The sequence below is a fragment of the Macrotis lagotis genome, chromosome 5 (assembly GCF_037893015.1).
Source record: "Macrotis lagotis isolate mMagLag1 chromosome 5, bilby.v1.9.chrom.fasta, whole genome shotgun sequence".
In the NCBI taxonomy this organism is placed as follows: Eukaryota; Metazoa; Chordata; class Mammalia; order Peramelemorphia; family Peramelidae; genus Macrotis; species Macrotis lagotis.
In genome coordinates this window covers 113332910-113348188 of record NC_133662.1, presented here as the reverse complement: position 1 = coordinate 113348188, position 15279 = coordinate 113332910, and the positions used below count along the sequence as shown (strand labels likewise).

The 15279-nt window shown below is 37.1% G+C and overlaps 1 protein-coding gene across 1 annotated transcript in view; it reads left to right on the top strand.

The window, feature by feature from the left end:
• The window catches only part of TRAF3IP2 (TRAF3 interacting protein 2), a 70244-nt gene extending 61757 nt beyond the window's left edge, over positions 1-8487 (top strand). The window contains exons 9-10 of the mRNA XM_074187378.1: positions 46-120; positions 3240-8487. Of these exons, the coding sequence (XP_074043479.1) occupies positions 46-120; positions 3240-3386 (222 nt within the window). The 3' untranslated portion in view covers positions 3387-8487. The remainder of the gene's footprint in view (positions 1-45; positions 121-3239) is intronic.
• Positions 8488-15279: the final 6792 nt, after the last annotated feature.

Genomic DNA, 15279 nt, shown 5'->3' with positions numbered 1-15279 from the left:
CAAACTAATTCCTGCAATTAAACCCACAAATCTATCTGGTTCCAGATGCAGATTGAGTTCATAAAACAAGGAAGCATGAACTTTCGGTTCATCCCTGTGCTCTTCCCCAACGCTAAAAAGGTAAAAACCAAAAGTTTATAATTAATACAGTTTGAGTCATCTGGCTTTATCATATAGAAGCCGAAGTGGAAAGATGTGCCAACTTTTTATCAGTGTTTACAGAAATAGAGGTTAGCCAAAAGATCAAGAGGTTCGGCCACTAAGTTCAGTGGACTGGATTGGTTGGGTTTTAGGGCTTCATCTGGCAGGACCCCCGTTGTTTTAATTACCACCCCCAGCCCCCAAAACTCTCCTCCATGTTATAAAGTGACATGTGTGTTAACCAATGAGAGTAAACAGAGAAACATGAATTTTATCTGATACTTCTTTTCTTTACACATAAAAGGTCAATGATTTGGATGTGCCTATTTTTACAGGCAGTTCAACAGATGTGTTTTGTTACATTTCAGCTAAAAGTTCATCTAGTACAACAGTGATTAGCTGGAAGGCTGAGTGAATTCCACTGGGGTCTCTCCTTAAAATGAGCTCTGCCACAGTTCATGTAAGGACTTTTTGCTCCAGGAAATATATCATTTCAAGATGAAGGGACTGCATTCCTAAGAATCTACCATATGACAGGCCCTGAAGATAGACAAAAATGAAAAGTCTCTGTTTTCAAGGAGCTTATTCTACCATGGGGGGTGGGGGGAGAAACAATATGTATGTAGGTAAGTAAATTAAAACTATATGGAGAATAATATGGAAAATAATAGGGAGAATCTAAAGGCCTCTTGGAAGGGATGATACTTGAACTGGGCTGGAAGGAAGTCAAGGATTGCAGGCAGTGCAAACAGGTAAAAGGAAGGCCATTCCAAACCTGGGGGATGGTGTATATGAAGGTAGGAAGCAAGATGTTGTCATTGAGAAATCACAAATAAGCTGTTTGTTCTATGTTCTGTGGTTGCAACATGGAGTATGTGATGAAGAGTAATGTGAAATCAATCTAGTAAATTAGGTTATAGGTAGAGTGTCAAAGTTTTTAAATGCCAAACAGGAATTTATATTTTATCCAAAAGTAATGGGGATCCATAGACATTTTTTGAGCAGAGAAATGACAAGACCTGTCTTAGAAATATTACTTTGTATAAAAAAATGAATGTTGAAAAACAATCTTTACATGTAATTGGAAAAATTTATTTACAAAAATTAAATAAATGGATAAATAAAGAAAAGGCAATAGATGCCTTCTGACCCTTCCATGTAACATATATGAGGTAGGGCCAGGGTCCAGCTCAGAGCAGGAGAGACTTGAAGTACCTTTCCAAATAATGACAGCATTGGTCATTTTGATTTGCTCTAAAGTATGAGAACATCTTGTTGTTCAGTCATTTTTCAGACATGTCTGACTGTTTATGATTCCATTTGAAATTTTCTTGGTAAAGACATTGGAGTGGTTTTTCCATTTCCTTCTCTAGCTCAGATAAGGAAACTGAGGCAAACAGGGTTAAGTGACTTGCCCAGTGTCACACAGCCAGTAAGACTCTGAGATCAGATTTGAACTCAGGAAGAGGAATCTGTCTGCCTCTAGGTCTAGCTCTTTATCCAGTGTGTCACCTAGCTGTCTATATCCTTCTTAGAGGCATATCCTATTGGCATCTTTTATGGTATTGTTAGCAATTGAATGGATTTTGGTAGGAGGAGGTTTATTTAGACCCAGAACAGATCAAAATCTCAGGTCAACCATGAACTAGTCCCATAACAAAGAGTAGGTCATCTTCAGCCTGGTACTCACCTGGTACCCAAGAATTAGGGAGAGCATTCCTAACCTGGAGTTAGCCAAGCTATACATTCATTCCTAATGGATTGTCGATCTGTGAGGCAGAAAAGTATGAAATTAATGTTTGAACTAGTGTGTTGTAGGGATGCGTGTTTATATAAAGCAGGTATGAGGAAAGTTAGGGTAAGGTAAGTAGGAAGGTGCCTGTGATGGACAGAAAGTAGGGGAGATAGCAATATTGCATAGTAAAAGCAGTAAGAGTGTGTGTGTGTGTGTGTGTGTGTGTGTGTGACCAAAGGAACCCCAGTACTAACCATGACCCATCCATGCCTTAGTGTAGACCTTCCCTTCAACTTCTCCACCTCCAGGTGAAGCCCCAGCTTCATTCAAGGCTTTGTCCCAGCTCTGGACAAGAGAGTTTTCCTTTTTACTCCCAGCTGTCAATGCTTTCCTTGAGATGACCTTGTATTTACTTATCTGTGTCCACTTATACCCATGGTAGACTATACTCTCCTTGAAGGCAGGATCTGTTTCATTTGATATTTCTACCCCCCCACCCCCCAGCATCTAGCATTCATGTTTGTGCTTAGTATGTTTAACTGAAGATGAAATGGGAGAGTAATATAGGATCCACGAGACTCAGACACTTAAATGAAGTGAAATAAAAATCATAATAATAGTAATAGTGGGAAGGTACATGTCTGAACTCTGAGGTCCCATTGTTTACTACTATGGGTGGAATTAAGCATATTGTAAGCACTTTGAGGTAAGGGTTTAGTTAATTTATTGTAAAGTGGCTTCACCCTCCAGGAAGTTCCACAGCAGGGAACCTAAGGATAGCATTAGAATAAGAGGAACAAGAATCAGTCTGTTTTTCTGCTAGATCTGGAACAACTAGTATTTAAGGCGCTGGGGGAGCTCCATTTATTATCCATCCATCCAGTTCTGTGACCATAGCACAGACGGGAACTGTTAGTGAAAGGATAATAAGTCAGAGGAAGCATACAGACCCAGCAAACTTTCCTTCCCCTCTCCTGTCTAGCCACAGGAAAAACCACATCACTCAGAGCAACCTTGGCACCATCTCTTTCATGTGAAGGTGATGAAAAGTGCATTACAACCTAAAGGGAAGGCTGCTTCTTCCTGATGAAAAATTCTCAGCACATGTGGTTTTCATGATTTAGATATGATGCTTGCCCACAGATGTACATGTAAGCTCCCCCACCCCTCCTGTCATTTTAAAAAAATGAAACAAAAATGCCACCAAGTTTGTTGGAAGAACAAGCGTGAGCAAGTTCTTGAGGCTGGAGGACAGGGATCCTGGAAGTCAGCATGAGGAGCATGTGGTGGTGGGGGTGGGGTACACAGGGGCTTTTTCTAACAATCTGAGACTGTCATCTAACCTCCCCTCTCCATCCTACAGGAGCACGTGCCCACGTGGCTGCAGAACACCCACATTTACAGCTGGCCCCGGAATAAGAAGAACATCCTGCTTCGACTCCTGAGGGAGGAGGAGTATGTACCTCCTCCAAGAGGCCCTCTGCCTACCCTTCAAGTGGTGCCCCTCTGAAACTAGTCAAGAACCTGGGGTTTGCCTAGTGCTACTGCCCCCACTTAGACTGGATTCCAGGGCCTTCCTGGCTAGGAGACTTGAGTGGTGGAAATAAGGTCATGCTGATAGCTGTTTCTCACTTGCTCTTTGGGCAACCCTGCCCCCCCCCCCCCCCAGCATCCAAATGGACTCTGTCCCTGACATTGGAGAAGCAGCATGTGCCTCCTTGTGTTCCTCAACCTACTGATATTTTCCCCTCTTAAAATCACCTAGGGCATTCCCCCTTAGCACCTTTGCAAAAAGATACAGTAAATATTACAATCACTATAGACTTTGACAAACACCCCCTATTTGCTTAAGGATCTTTTTTCCTGTTTAGCCAAATGTATTTTTTTCTATCCTCAAAACAAAAGGATTTCATGTACAACATAATAAAATGTTTACTTTTGTAAGGCTGGGGTTCATTTATATCTAGGAAGATATGGTGGGGAGAGGGCACTGATTCAATGGTGAGAGGGGTAGTTGCTTTCTGGGGAAAGGCACAAAACAAATTAGATAAAATATCAGATACAAAAGATGAGAATCTTCTGAATGATAAGCTGACTGCAAACTAGATAAGCAGTTTCTTCTAAAATCTTCATTAACACATAAGCTTTAGCAGTTCAGATTTTAATAATACCACATGGTCCTTGGTACAGTCATGATTCTATAGGGAATTGCTTTATATATATAAGAGTCTGAATGGGTAGAATTGGTCAGCTGAGTGGTCAGTGGACAGAACAGATGTCAATCAAGAAGACTCATGGTCATGATTTCAAATCCTGCCTCAGACACTAACTGTGTGACTCTGTATGAGTCACTTAACCCAGTTTGCCTCAGTATGCTCATCTGTAAAATGAGCTGGAAAAGCTGGAAAATCACTTTAATATCTTTGCCAAGAAAACCCCAAATAGGGCCAGGAAGTTGGACTGACTGAAATGACAGCCCCACAAAAAAATGGGTAGAAGTATATGAATACGTGGCATGTGAATGGTTTGCAGCATATCTTATCAAATACAACCAACAACTATGCATTGATCAGCTTCTATATTCTAGTAGGTTCCTTGAGAACAGAAACTAAATATCACTCCATAGTATACCCAGGGGTGTGCTGGGCTGGCTCCAATTGGCTCTGGTTAAAGTTTCAGTGTAAGCATTTCTATCTCAGAAATCAACAAGCTACTAATCAGTGCTCAATTGATTGTTTTGTTTTAGCCTTAAGAAAGTATTGGAGTAAATGTGATGCAGATTAAATTTAAACGTGTATCCTGCAATACATTTTTTTCTTCCCAGAGAGCAGCTCTTTAAGCAGTTACCAGCACACTCCTGAGTGTACCCCTGAGTGACTTGAACAGAGCTTTCCATATGGAAAGAGAATAGAACATTACACATAGAAGGGTCCTTCTAAAAAAGGGATAAGACTGCTAATCATACCACTGATAGACCAATGCTAGCAGACAATGGAAAGAAGGCAAATCTACTCAACTCTTATCTTGCTTGCTTTTTTTCTGCCTAGGGCAATTATCTTTCCACTGAAAAAGACAGTGCATATATGGCTAATGGGGAGTTTGGAAGTAAGATAAGTAGGGGGTTTGGGCAGAATCAGAAAGACTCATCTACCTGAGTTCAAATCTGGCCTCAGACACTTACTACCTATGTGATACTGAACTAAGTCACTTAATCCTCATTGAATCAGTTCCTTCATCTGTAAAATGTGCTGGAGAAGAAAATGGCAAAACACTCCAGTATCTTGGTCAAGAAAACCCCAAATGGAGTCCTGAGTGTCATATAGGACTGAAACAACTAAACCAGTAGGTACTTAGTAAGAGCACCTAGATGCTCTTGGTTAGTTCAAGTCAACTGATCTAGATGAAAACTATCCTAGCATACTGAAAGCACTGGTCCTTGTTTTCAAGACCTCATTTGGTGGTCTGTAGACAGATTGGAAAGAAAATAGGGGTATAAACAGAATGGAAAAGGAGATGCTTTGATTAGAGATGAAAAATTCTTTTCATGGTCTAAGACATGGCCTGAGCTAGGTATGAAGTGATCTTGGCTAGAAATTTAATAGGGATAACTATAAAGAAATCTTTAAACTCCAAAAATAAATATCCCAAGATCAATGACTGGACAATTTATCTAGAAAAAGATCTGAAGATTTAAGTGACCACAGTGGAAAGAGCATGGAATCTGAAATCAGAGGACCTAGGTTTACTTCCTAGTTCTATAAAAATACAAGAGATGAAATAGTCTCTGATCTAAAGGAACTTAGAATATCTATAATTACAAAAATAAATGCAAAGAGAATAAACCCAAAGTGATTAAATGCAAAGCAACTTGGAAGGAAGGGAAGTAGCAATTGGGAGAATCAGGAAAGATTTCATGTGAAAAGTATTCTTGAACTGTGGCTTTTTTGTTGTTGTTTTTTGGGGTTTTTTGCAAGGCAAACAGGGTTAAGTGGCTTGCCCCAAGGCCACACAGTTAGGTATTGAACTGTGTTTTAAAGAAAGAAAGGCATCCTATGAAATAGAGAAGACGTCCAGGACTAGGAAGAAAAGAGTCTCATTTTTCTATCTCCTGGTCAGATTATATCTGAAGTACTGTGTTCAGTTTTAGAAAGGATGTTGTCAATAAGCTGGAGAGTAAAGAGAAGGGCAAACTGAGTAATTTTGAAGTCATGGCATATGAGGATTCATTTAAAATAAGAGGAGTAAAATTTATGTGAAACTTAAACAGGGGCTGCAAGTGGTAAGACATAATAGCTGTCTTGTAGTTGATGTTTATCTCAGTTTCCTCATCTGTAAAAAGAGCTGGAGAAGGAAATGAAAAACCACTCTGGTATCTTTGCAAAGAAAATGGTAAAGGGGGTCAAAAAAAGTTGGAAAGGACTAAAATGACTTCTCGGTATGCTGGAAAGATCTCTTTGGCTTGGCTTGAGGGCAGAACTAGAAACAATGGGTAGAAATTACACAAAAAAATCTAGGCTTTATTCAAGAAATAATTTCCTAACAATTAGCTCTATCCAAAAGTGAAAGATACTGTCTTGGGAAGAAGTTAGTTCTGTCTCACTGGATGTCTTCAAGCACATGCTAGATGATTACATGTTGGAATAGATGGTTACTAATATCCCTTGAAATTCATATATTCATTTATTCTATAGACATTTAATAAGTATCTGCTATAGATTGGGCACCACAGAAGGTCTTGGGATAGGAAGAAAAAAATGAAACAGTCTGTCATTCTGGGATTCTATTTGTTGAAAAGAAAAAGCAAGGTGCAGATAGATCTAGGTGCTCTATGAGTATACAAAGAAAGAATAAGATATAGTCCCTGCCCTTCAGTGACTTATATTCAGTTAACCAGGTTATTTCTTTTAAAACATTTCTTTTTAAATTTTAAAGTTTGAATTTAACAAAAAAAGAACTTTTTCAAATGCAATGTAGAAGACTATGCAGTGAATCTCTATTATGTAAAACTCATTTTTCTTTTTAAGCATTTAATATCTTTAACATATAACCTTCTGAGATATCTTCCTGTTTGATCTTCTGGTCATCCTTCTATCTCATTGGATGAGGGAGAAGGGTAAGTTTGTCTCTGTCTGCCTTCTATCTCCTTCCCATCTGCCTCACCCTAGAAAGATATAAATGTGTATATCAAATATATATTTGGACTTAAAACAAATGTGCAGTCAAGCAACTTAGTAGCATAGTATTTGTCCCATAAACTTGAAGAGCCTAGTTTCTTGTATAAGACCAACAATTTGACAAAAACTATTAGGGGGAAAAGAGTCAACCAGAAAAAAGAGACCAACATCGCACACTATGTTGCAAGATAAACTCCAAACAGATATATGGCTTAATTATAAATTCATACTGACCATGTCCAAAAAAGCATGTCTCATTATTTCTCTGGAGATTCTTGATCTTGTTCCTCCAGATGAAAGTTGTTGTTATTTTTTTGGTGTGATACATTAGTCATCTGGTTGTTTGATATGGTACTAAAAAAGTGCATTAATTTTGGTAGCATTTTCATTTTTATTATATTGGCTCAGTCTAAGTAAGCAATTAATTTTTCTCCAATTCTTTATGTCTGTCATCCTTGGTTATTTACTCTCAATCACCTTTCAAATTCAGTTTAATTGCCAGGTCTTGCCAATAGCATCTTCTCAACAGCTCTCACATCTTTCCCTTTCTCTCCATTCACAACCTTGGCAACTAATCTAGCTCTGGATCTTGTCACCTCTTTCCTGAACTATCCAAATTGTCTCTTTGTGGATGTTTCCTTGCATGTCATCTCTTTCCTCTTTAATCCATGCTCCACAAAATAACATTCCTGAAGGAGAGATCTAGCAATGTCACATCTCTGCTTGAGAACTTCTAATACTTCATTGCTTTTTTTTTAAATTAAAAAACAACAAAAAACAACCAAAATCTTCTCTGGGGCATTTAAAATCATTTACAACATGATTTACAGACTCCCTTTTTCTCACACATATACAGGACTCTATTTTTAGCCTGACTTGTCCACTCCATCTATAACATTATCTCTTTAATCTCCATGCCTTTGCACAGGCTGTCCCCTAAGCCTATAACTTTCTCCTTCCTCTCTTCTATCCCTAGGAACCATTTGTTCCTTTCGAGGTTCTGCTCAAGTACCACCTCATTCCTGATTTTCCCAGTTGTTCAAGCCCACATCCCTAACAAATCATGTTCTGTGAATATTGTATTTATCTGTGAATCTGTTGTATCTTTCTAGTACAATGTTAAATTCTTTGGGGACAGAGTCTTGCGTCATTTTTGTGTATGTATATAACATGTACCTAGTAGAATGACTGGTATATAGTAGGCATTCAATAAATTCTTAATTTATTTCTTGATTATAGTCTAGTGCAGTGGCTCTCAAACTTTTTGGTATTGGACCTCTTTTCACTCTTAAAAATGATTAAGAACCCCAAAGAGCTTTTACTTATGTAGATTACCATAATAGAAATTAAAACTGATAATTTTTAAATGTTATTAATTTTTAAAATAGTAATAATAAATCTATTACATGCTAACATAACATATTTTTAGTGAAACTATATTAAAAAATTTGAGATAAGAATGACATTGTTGTACATGTTTGTGCAAACTTCTCACATATCTGGCTTAATAGAAGGCAGCTGGATTCTTATATTTGCTTCTGCATTCAATCTACTCTGATATGTTGTTTTAGTTGAACTGTAATAAGAAAATCCAGCCTGACACAAATATATGATGGGAAAAGAGAGGAATATTTTAGTGGACAAATAGTATCATAGTATTATTGAGTAAATCATGTTAGCCCCTTAAATCCTCTCTAAAAGGGTCTCAAGGACTCCCAGGGATCTGAAGACCATACTTTGAAAAATCCTGAACTAGAAGAAGGGATAAGATACCCTACACAAATATAACATGGGTGATATCCTAGAGGAGTTAAGAGGTAAGAGGGATTGCCCAATTGGTGGTAATCAGGGAAAGCTCTGTGGAGAAAATAGTCTGTGAGCTCAGCCTTGAATGGTAGTTCTTGAATAATGGAGTTGGGAGTGGTGGGGAGGGAGAGTGGGCAGCTTTTGTTTGTGGATAAGCTGAAGTACGGTGTAAATTAAAACATCCTTTTGAAAGGTAGTTCCATGACTGTAGTTTTTTAGAATGCTATTTTATTTTTTCTAATTGCAAAGATAGTTTTCAACATTCACCCTTTTGCAAGCTTTTGAGTTCTACATTTTACTACCTGCATCCTTTCCCTCCCCTTCCCCATGGCAGCAAGTAATCTGATTTAGGTTGCATAGGTACAATTGTGTTTAACGTATTTCCATATTAATAATGTTGTGAAAGATGAATTAGAACAAAAGGGGGTAAGAGATGAGAAAGAAAAAAACATAAAAGAAGTTTTAAAAAGTGAACGAAGTAGGTTTTGCTCTGCTTTCAGACTCCATACTTTTTTCTCTGAATGTGGATGGCATTTTCCATCACAAGCATGACTATACTTTTACTAGTTTACACAGGAAAAAATTGTTTTCTTCATAACTCTTATATACCAGACATTGTATCAGTCCCTGGCGATAGAGTGTAAATAATGCTACATTACCTATTCACAAGGAAGTTGCATTCTAATAAAGGAGACATATATTCATATGTATGTGTGTGTGTGTGTGTGTATATATATATGGTTATATTTATCTCTATGTGTTTTTAAAGTGAATAAATTGGAACATATACAAAGTTGTTAAATAGAAGGTGCACATGAACACTAACAGGAGGATTAGGGAAGGCTTCATGAAGAAGATGGTGCTCAAGCTTTGTATTAAGGAAGAGGGAGACCTTATGAGGCAGAGGTAAGGAAGAAGTGCATCCCAAGCATATAGGACAACCAATACAAAAAGTATGAAGGTAGGAGATGGTGCATCATTTGTGAGGACCAGAGAGGGGGTCAGTATGCCTTGCTTGCAGAATGAGATTAGAAAGATAGGCTGGGAGAGATTGCAAAAGCCTTTAAAAGCCAAACAGTGTAGCTTATATTTTAGAGGCAAGAGGAAGTTAAATGAAGTTGACTGAGGAAAGTCTACATGTTCGTATCTATTTGGCAACAGTGCAGAGAAAGGATAGGAAATAGTGAAAGAGGCAGGAACGTTAATTAGGAAGCTATTGTAATAATCTAGTTGACGGTTTGAACTAAGACGGAAGCATTGTGAATGTATGGAGAGGGATGGATGTGTGCATAGCTATAGTGGTAGAAAAGGTCAGACTGGATATATATGGTGAGGGAGAGTGGGGATATAAGGATAATGCCTAGGTGACAAACTTGAGAGATTGGAAAGGTGGTAGTGCTTTTGAAAAAAAAAAGAAGGGAGGGTTTTGGGGAAAAGATAATGTGTTCTGTTTTTGAACATCTGGAATTTGCGATGCCTACTGGACATCCATTATGAAATGCCCAATAGACAACTAGTGTTATGGGACTGAAGCTCAGTGAGAGGCTGGAGTTGGATATGTAGATCTGGGACTCTAATGCTTAGAGTTGACAGTTAGACCCAAGGAAGTTTATGATCTTACAAAGAGAGAATGAGTACAGAGAGAAGGTCAGGGACAGACCTTTAGGGAATGGTCATAGTTAGAATATACAAGTATATACCTTATGCACACATATGTATAGATGAAGCCTACATTTATGTAATACATGTATTATTACAAAGCCTATGTCTATAACTCTAATACATATGCACATAGATGTGTCTGCAGATACATAAAGGATATTCCAAAAGTCAGTGCAGTTTTAAGTTTTAATAGCTTAATAGATTAAAACCTCAGAAAGCTTTTTTGAGACACCTTGTATATGGTTTGAATTATCATGACTAAAGATTCTAAATTTTATTAGCTAACCTACTAGTTATGAGTCTCTCCATACATGGTTAGTATGGTCCTTCAACAATGGATATCTAGTGTGGTGTCTAGTCTTCTCAGCTTAGTTAGACCTGCAAATTTTGCACTTTGGTGGACATAAGTTGAGAATTCAGAAGTTCTATTACATCTTTATGACCACTAAATGAGAAGGGATGGAAAAGATTGCAATCCTCATTGATGCATTGGAATACCCAAGCCAATGGACCATGGCTCTACAAAAATACCAAAATAAATATAAATTCAACTAGTGCCTACAATATGGAAGACTTTTACTTGGTTCTGTGGGAGATATGAATATTCATGATATGTAAGTCCCTGACATCTAGGAACTTACAATGCCTTCATCTTAAAATATGCTGACATCTTCTGCACTCTCTTCTGTGCCACCTAGTTTCTAACTAAGAAGTAGCCTTTATGTCAAAACCAACCTGTCTCCAGGTATACTTCATCACATCTTCTCTAGCAGATTGCCACCCCTTCCTTCTGGATACTCCATTCTATCTATGTTTTCACATTACTTTTTGCTGGTTTTCCTTCTACATATTTCATGATTCCTTATAGGACTTCTTTCTTGGCCAATATCTAAAATGCACACCTACATATGTATGTTTGTTTACTATTACATTAGAACTACAGACATACATACACTCTTGCCATATTTATGTGTGCATCACATATATTTGTAAGTATATATAATATACATATATACCTGTGTGTGTATATATATATGTATATATGTGTACATATAAAACATACATACACAGAAACAAAGTAAATATGTATGTGTGGATATGATAATGTTCTCAAAGCCCAAGTTTAGATAGGCTACTAGGCAGATCAGATTTCATAGGTTTGATATCTTCTGTTTTCCCTTGTCTGTATCTCCTATTGTTTAGTCAAGGCCTATATACTCTGTGGAATAATTCAAACCTTATATGTAGGGCAGAAAAGAACAACTTTTGTTCATTTAGCAATTATTTATCAAATGACAATTATGAGCAAGGGCACTGTGCTAAATGTTTTAGAAGAAACATTAATACAAGCAAGAAATTGACAACAGCAAAGAATACCAATGCAATTATTTTGGATGTCTTTTAATCATTTTAAAATTTATTAGTATTTTATTTTCCCCAGTTACATGTAAAAACAATCTTAAATTCATTTTTAAAACTTTGAATTCCAAATTCTTTTCTTCCCTCTCCAATCCTCATTAAAAGGCAAGCAATTCAATATGGATTATACATGTAGTCATGCAAAACATTTCCATGATAGTCATATTGTGAAAGAAAACATAGACCTCTTCCAAAAAAAAATCTCAAGAAAAATAAAGTTTAAAAAAGTATACTTCAATTTTGTATTCAGACACCAACAGTTCTTTCTCTGTGGATGGATAGTATTTTTCATCATAAGTTCTTATCTTGGATCACTATTGCTGAGAATAGCTAAGTCAGACATTTACACCTGATCATCTTACAATTTTGCTGTTACTTTGTACACAGTACACTTCACTCTATATCAACTCATGAAAGTCTCCCAGCTTTTTCCAAGAACATCCTGCTCATCATTTCCCATAGCAGAATAGTATTCCATCATAATCATATACCACAATTAATCTTTCTCATTCCCCCACTGTTCTGAAACATTTCCATAGTGTGACAATTTCTTGATGTCACATTACTAGCCCATCCTCTTTTTTCCCCAGACTCTGCCTTGAATGCTCACTCAGACAGTTTCAACTGGCTCCCTGAAGAGTTCAATATGTAATGTGAATGAAAGATGAAGGTCCCAGATGGTCTACCAAATAGTCTCTAACATGTTACAGCTGGTGCTGGTGGCAAAAAACACCTGCTAGGATGATGAAAATGTGGCCCTTCAAATTCTTTTGAAATATGAAGAACCACAACAACAACAAATTTAACAACTGTTTTTAAGCTCTATCACTAGAACTAACATGTTATTTATTTAAAGGTTATATTCATCTATTTTTAATTATATGGCAAAAATAAACACTCAAGGGTTTTTCTATACAGAGAAGCTAATGAGGGGAGGTGAAGAGAAGGTTGGATTCCTTCAATCAATTTAAGTAGTTTTAAAATAAGTAGTTTAACCAAATTTGACTTTTTCTGTTTTCAAATTAGTTTCTCTGTGATAGGAAGTTCATTCATAGATCAGTTATTTCTTGGCAGATCACTCAGGTGAAAAATTTTTCCTCAAAATTGGTGATGCCTTTTCAAGAAACTGACAAAACTTTATTTCATCTCAGAAGCCATCTTAGAATGTTTCCAGTTGACTCCTGCTGAACTAAGTCACATTGGATATGTGTTTTATGTTGATATCACTTTTGCCCAACAATATTCCTCTTTTTTTCTATGCTCTTCACTAGCCATCCAATTTGTTACTTCTTCCTATGCCAATAGAAAATGATCCAAGAAACATTTCTAAAACCAAAGGATCTTTTTGCTTCTTTGTGTTCCTGAACCAAGGAAAATCAATGGGGTCCACTCCCTGGAAGCAAATAAAAACAGAACGAAAGTCTGTTTAAAGAAAAAAATTCTTTCATTGGGAAATGAAAACTTTTGCTTTAGTGAACTATAGCAAAATCATGCTTTTTAAAGCTAAAAGGGATTTTAGAAGTCACCTTGTTCAAACCCCTTACTATACAGAAGAGGAAACTTATGCCAAGTGACTTGTGCAAAGCACTACAACTAGCAAGGGGCAAAGCTGAGATATGAACTCAGGATAAGGATATGCCTTTGAATACTGAAACAAAATTAGCTTTATTACTATAAGACTGAGGTGCATGTCTCTCTCCTCTGTTGGTTTGAGATGTATATGACCAACTTGTTTAGGGAAAATTACATGGGATCATGGAATATTAGAGATTTCATAGTGCAACTCCCTCATTTTACAGATAGGGAAGTCTTTTGAAGAAGAAATTTGTTACTATTTAAAAAAAATATTCAGAAGGATAGGAACCTCTTAAGACAGGAACCTTCTTGGTTTTTATCCTTATATTTGTAGCACTTGGAACGTTTCATAAATGTGTGCTGAACTGGAGTGAATTGAATATTTAAAGGGAATTTTGGCAGACAATATGACTTGGAGCTTCCATTTCCTGACTGCTGATTGCCTTCCTAGAACATTATTTCAAAGAAGTCCAAGTCATGCCTTGTTTCATATCCATCCCAACCATCCCTCTCCTCCTTAACATCATTTTCATAGTTAACACTTATAGTTTGCTTAATATGCACCAGGTCCTATACTATGTGATTTACAATCACTGTTTCACTTTACTGATAAAGAAACTGAGACAGAGATTTAAGTGGCATGCCCAGGATCACCCAACTAGTAAGTGATTAAAGTCACATCAGGTCTTCCTAACTCTAGGCCTGGCATTTTATACACTGTGACACCCAGCTGCCCAACCTTAGTACTTAAGATTCATCACTCTAGTTGTGGAACTGTAAACTATGATCAATTCAACTGACATTGTTCTGATGGGATATACCAATTTATACTCCCAATGATTCCATTCACTCACCATCTAAGTAACTTTTCAAACCAAAATACCACCATTTTCCTGCAAATGTTGTTTTTCTCTTTAAAATGAAAGCTCCTCAAGGCAGATATTTTCTTTGCTTTATATTATTATTTCTCAGGGCTTAGCACAGTCTTTGACACATATTAAATTCTTAATAAATGATTTTTGTTTAGGTTTTTGCAAGGCAAATGGGGTTAAGTGGCTTGCCCAAGGCCACACAGCTGGGTAATTATTAAGTGTTTGAGTCCGGAATTGAACCCAAGTACTCTGGACTCTGGGGCCGGTGCTTTATCCACTATGCCACCTAGGCTCCCCTTAATAAATGATTTTTAATTCATTCAATCACATCTTAAAAATCAAGTCTTACTTTAAATGGAGTGGTTAAAAAATTTCTTATCACTATCAAGTTGATGAGCTCAATGGTAGTCACCTTAGTCAGATCCACTATTAATTAGCCTGATCCATGTAACAATATAGAAAGATGTTGATTTTCCCAAGGGCAACAAATGTGATGATAACACTGTTTGTGATATCTATGTCACATTTTAAATAGAGAAAGAGAGAGAAGAGGGCTGCTGGGGGCACATTCATTACTGCAAGCAGAAGGATGAATCTTATTGTTGGCTGAGACAACCTGAACCATAAATATGCAACAAGATTAGACAAACTTCTCAAAAACCAGAAGGATCAGTTACTTAGCTAACTTTCCAGAGGTGACAGCTTCACCCTGGTCTATATCTCCTATTGCCAATTCAATTCAATATGACAATCATTTATTAGTGCCAACAATATACAAAGCACCTGAGATATAAAGAAGAAACAGTTCCTGCCCTCAAGGAATTTACATTCTACTGGGAGAAAATTGATCTTGCTGGTGTTCAGTCTTGTCTGACTCTGTGACATTGTCTAGGGT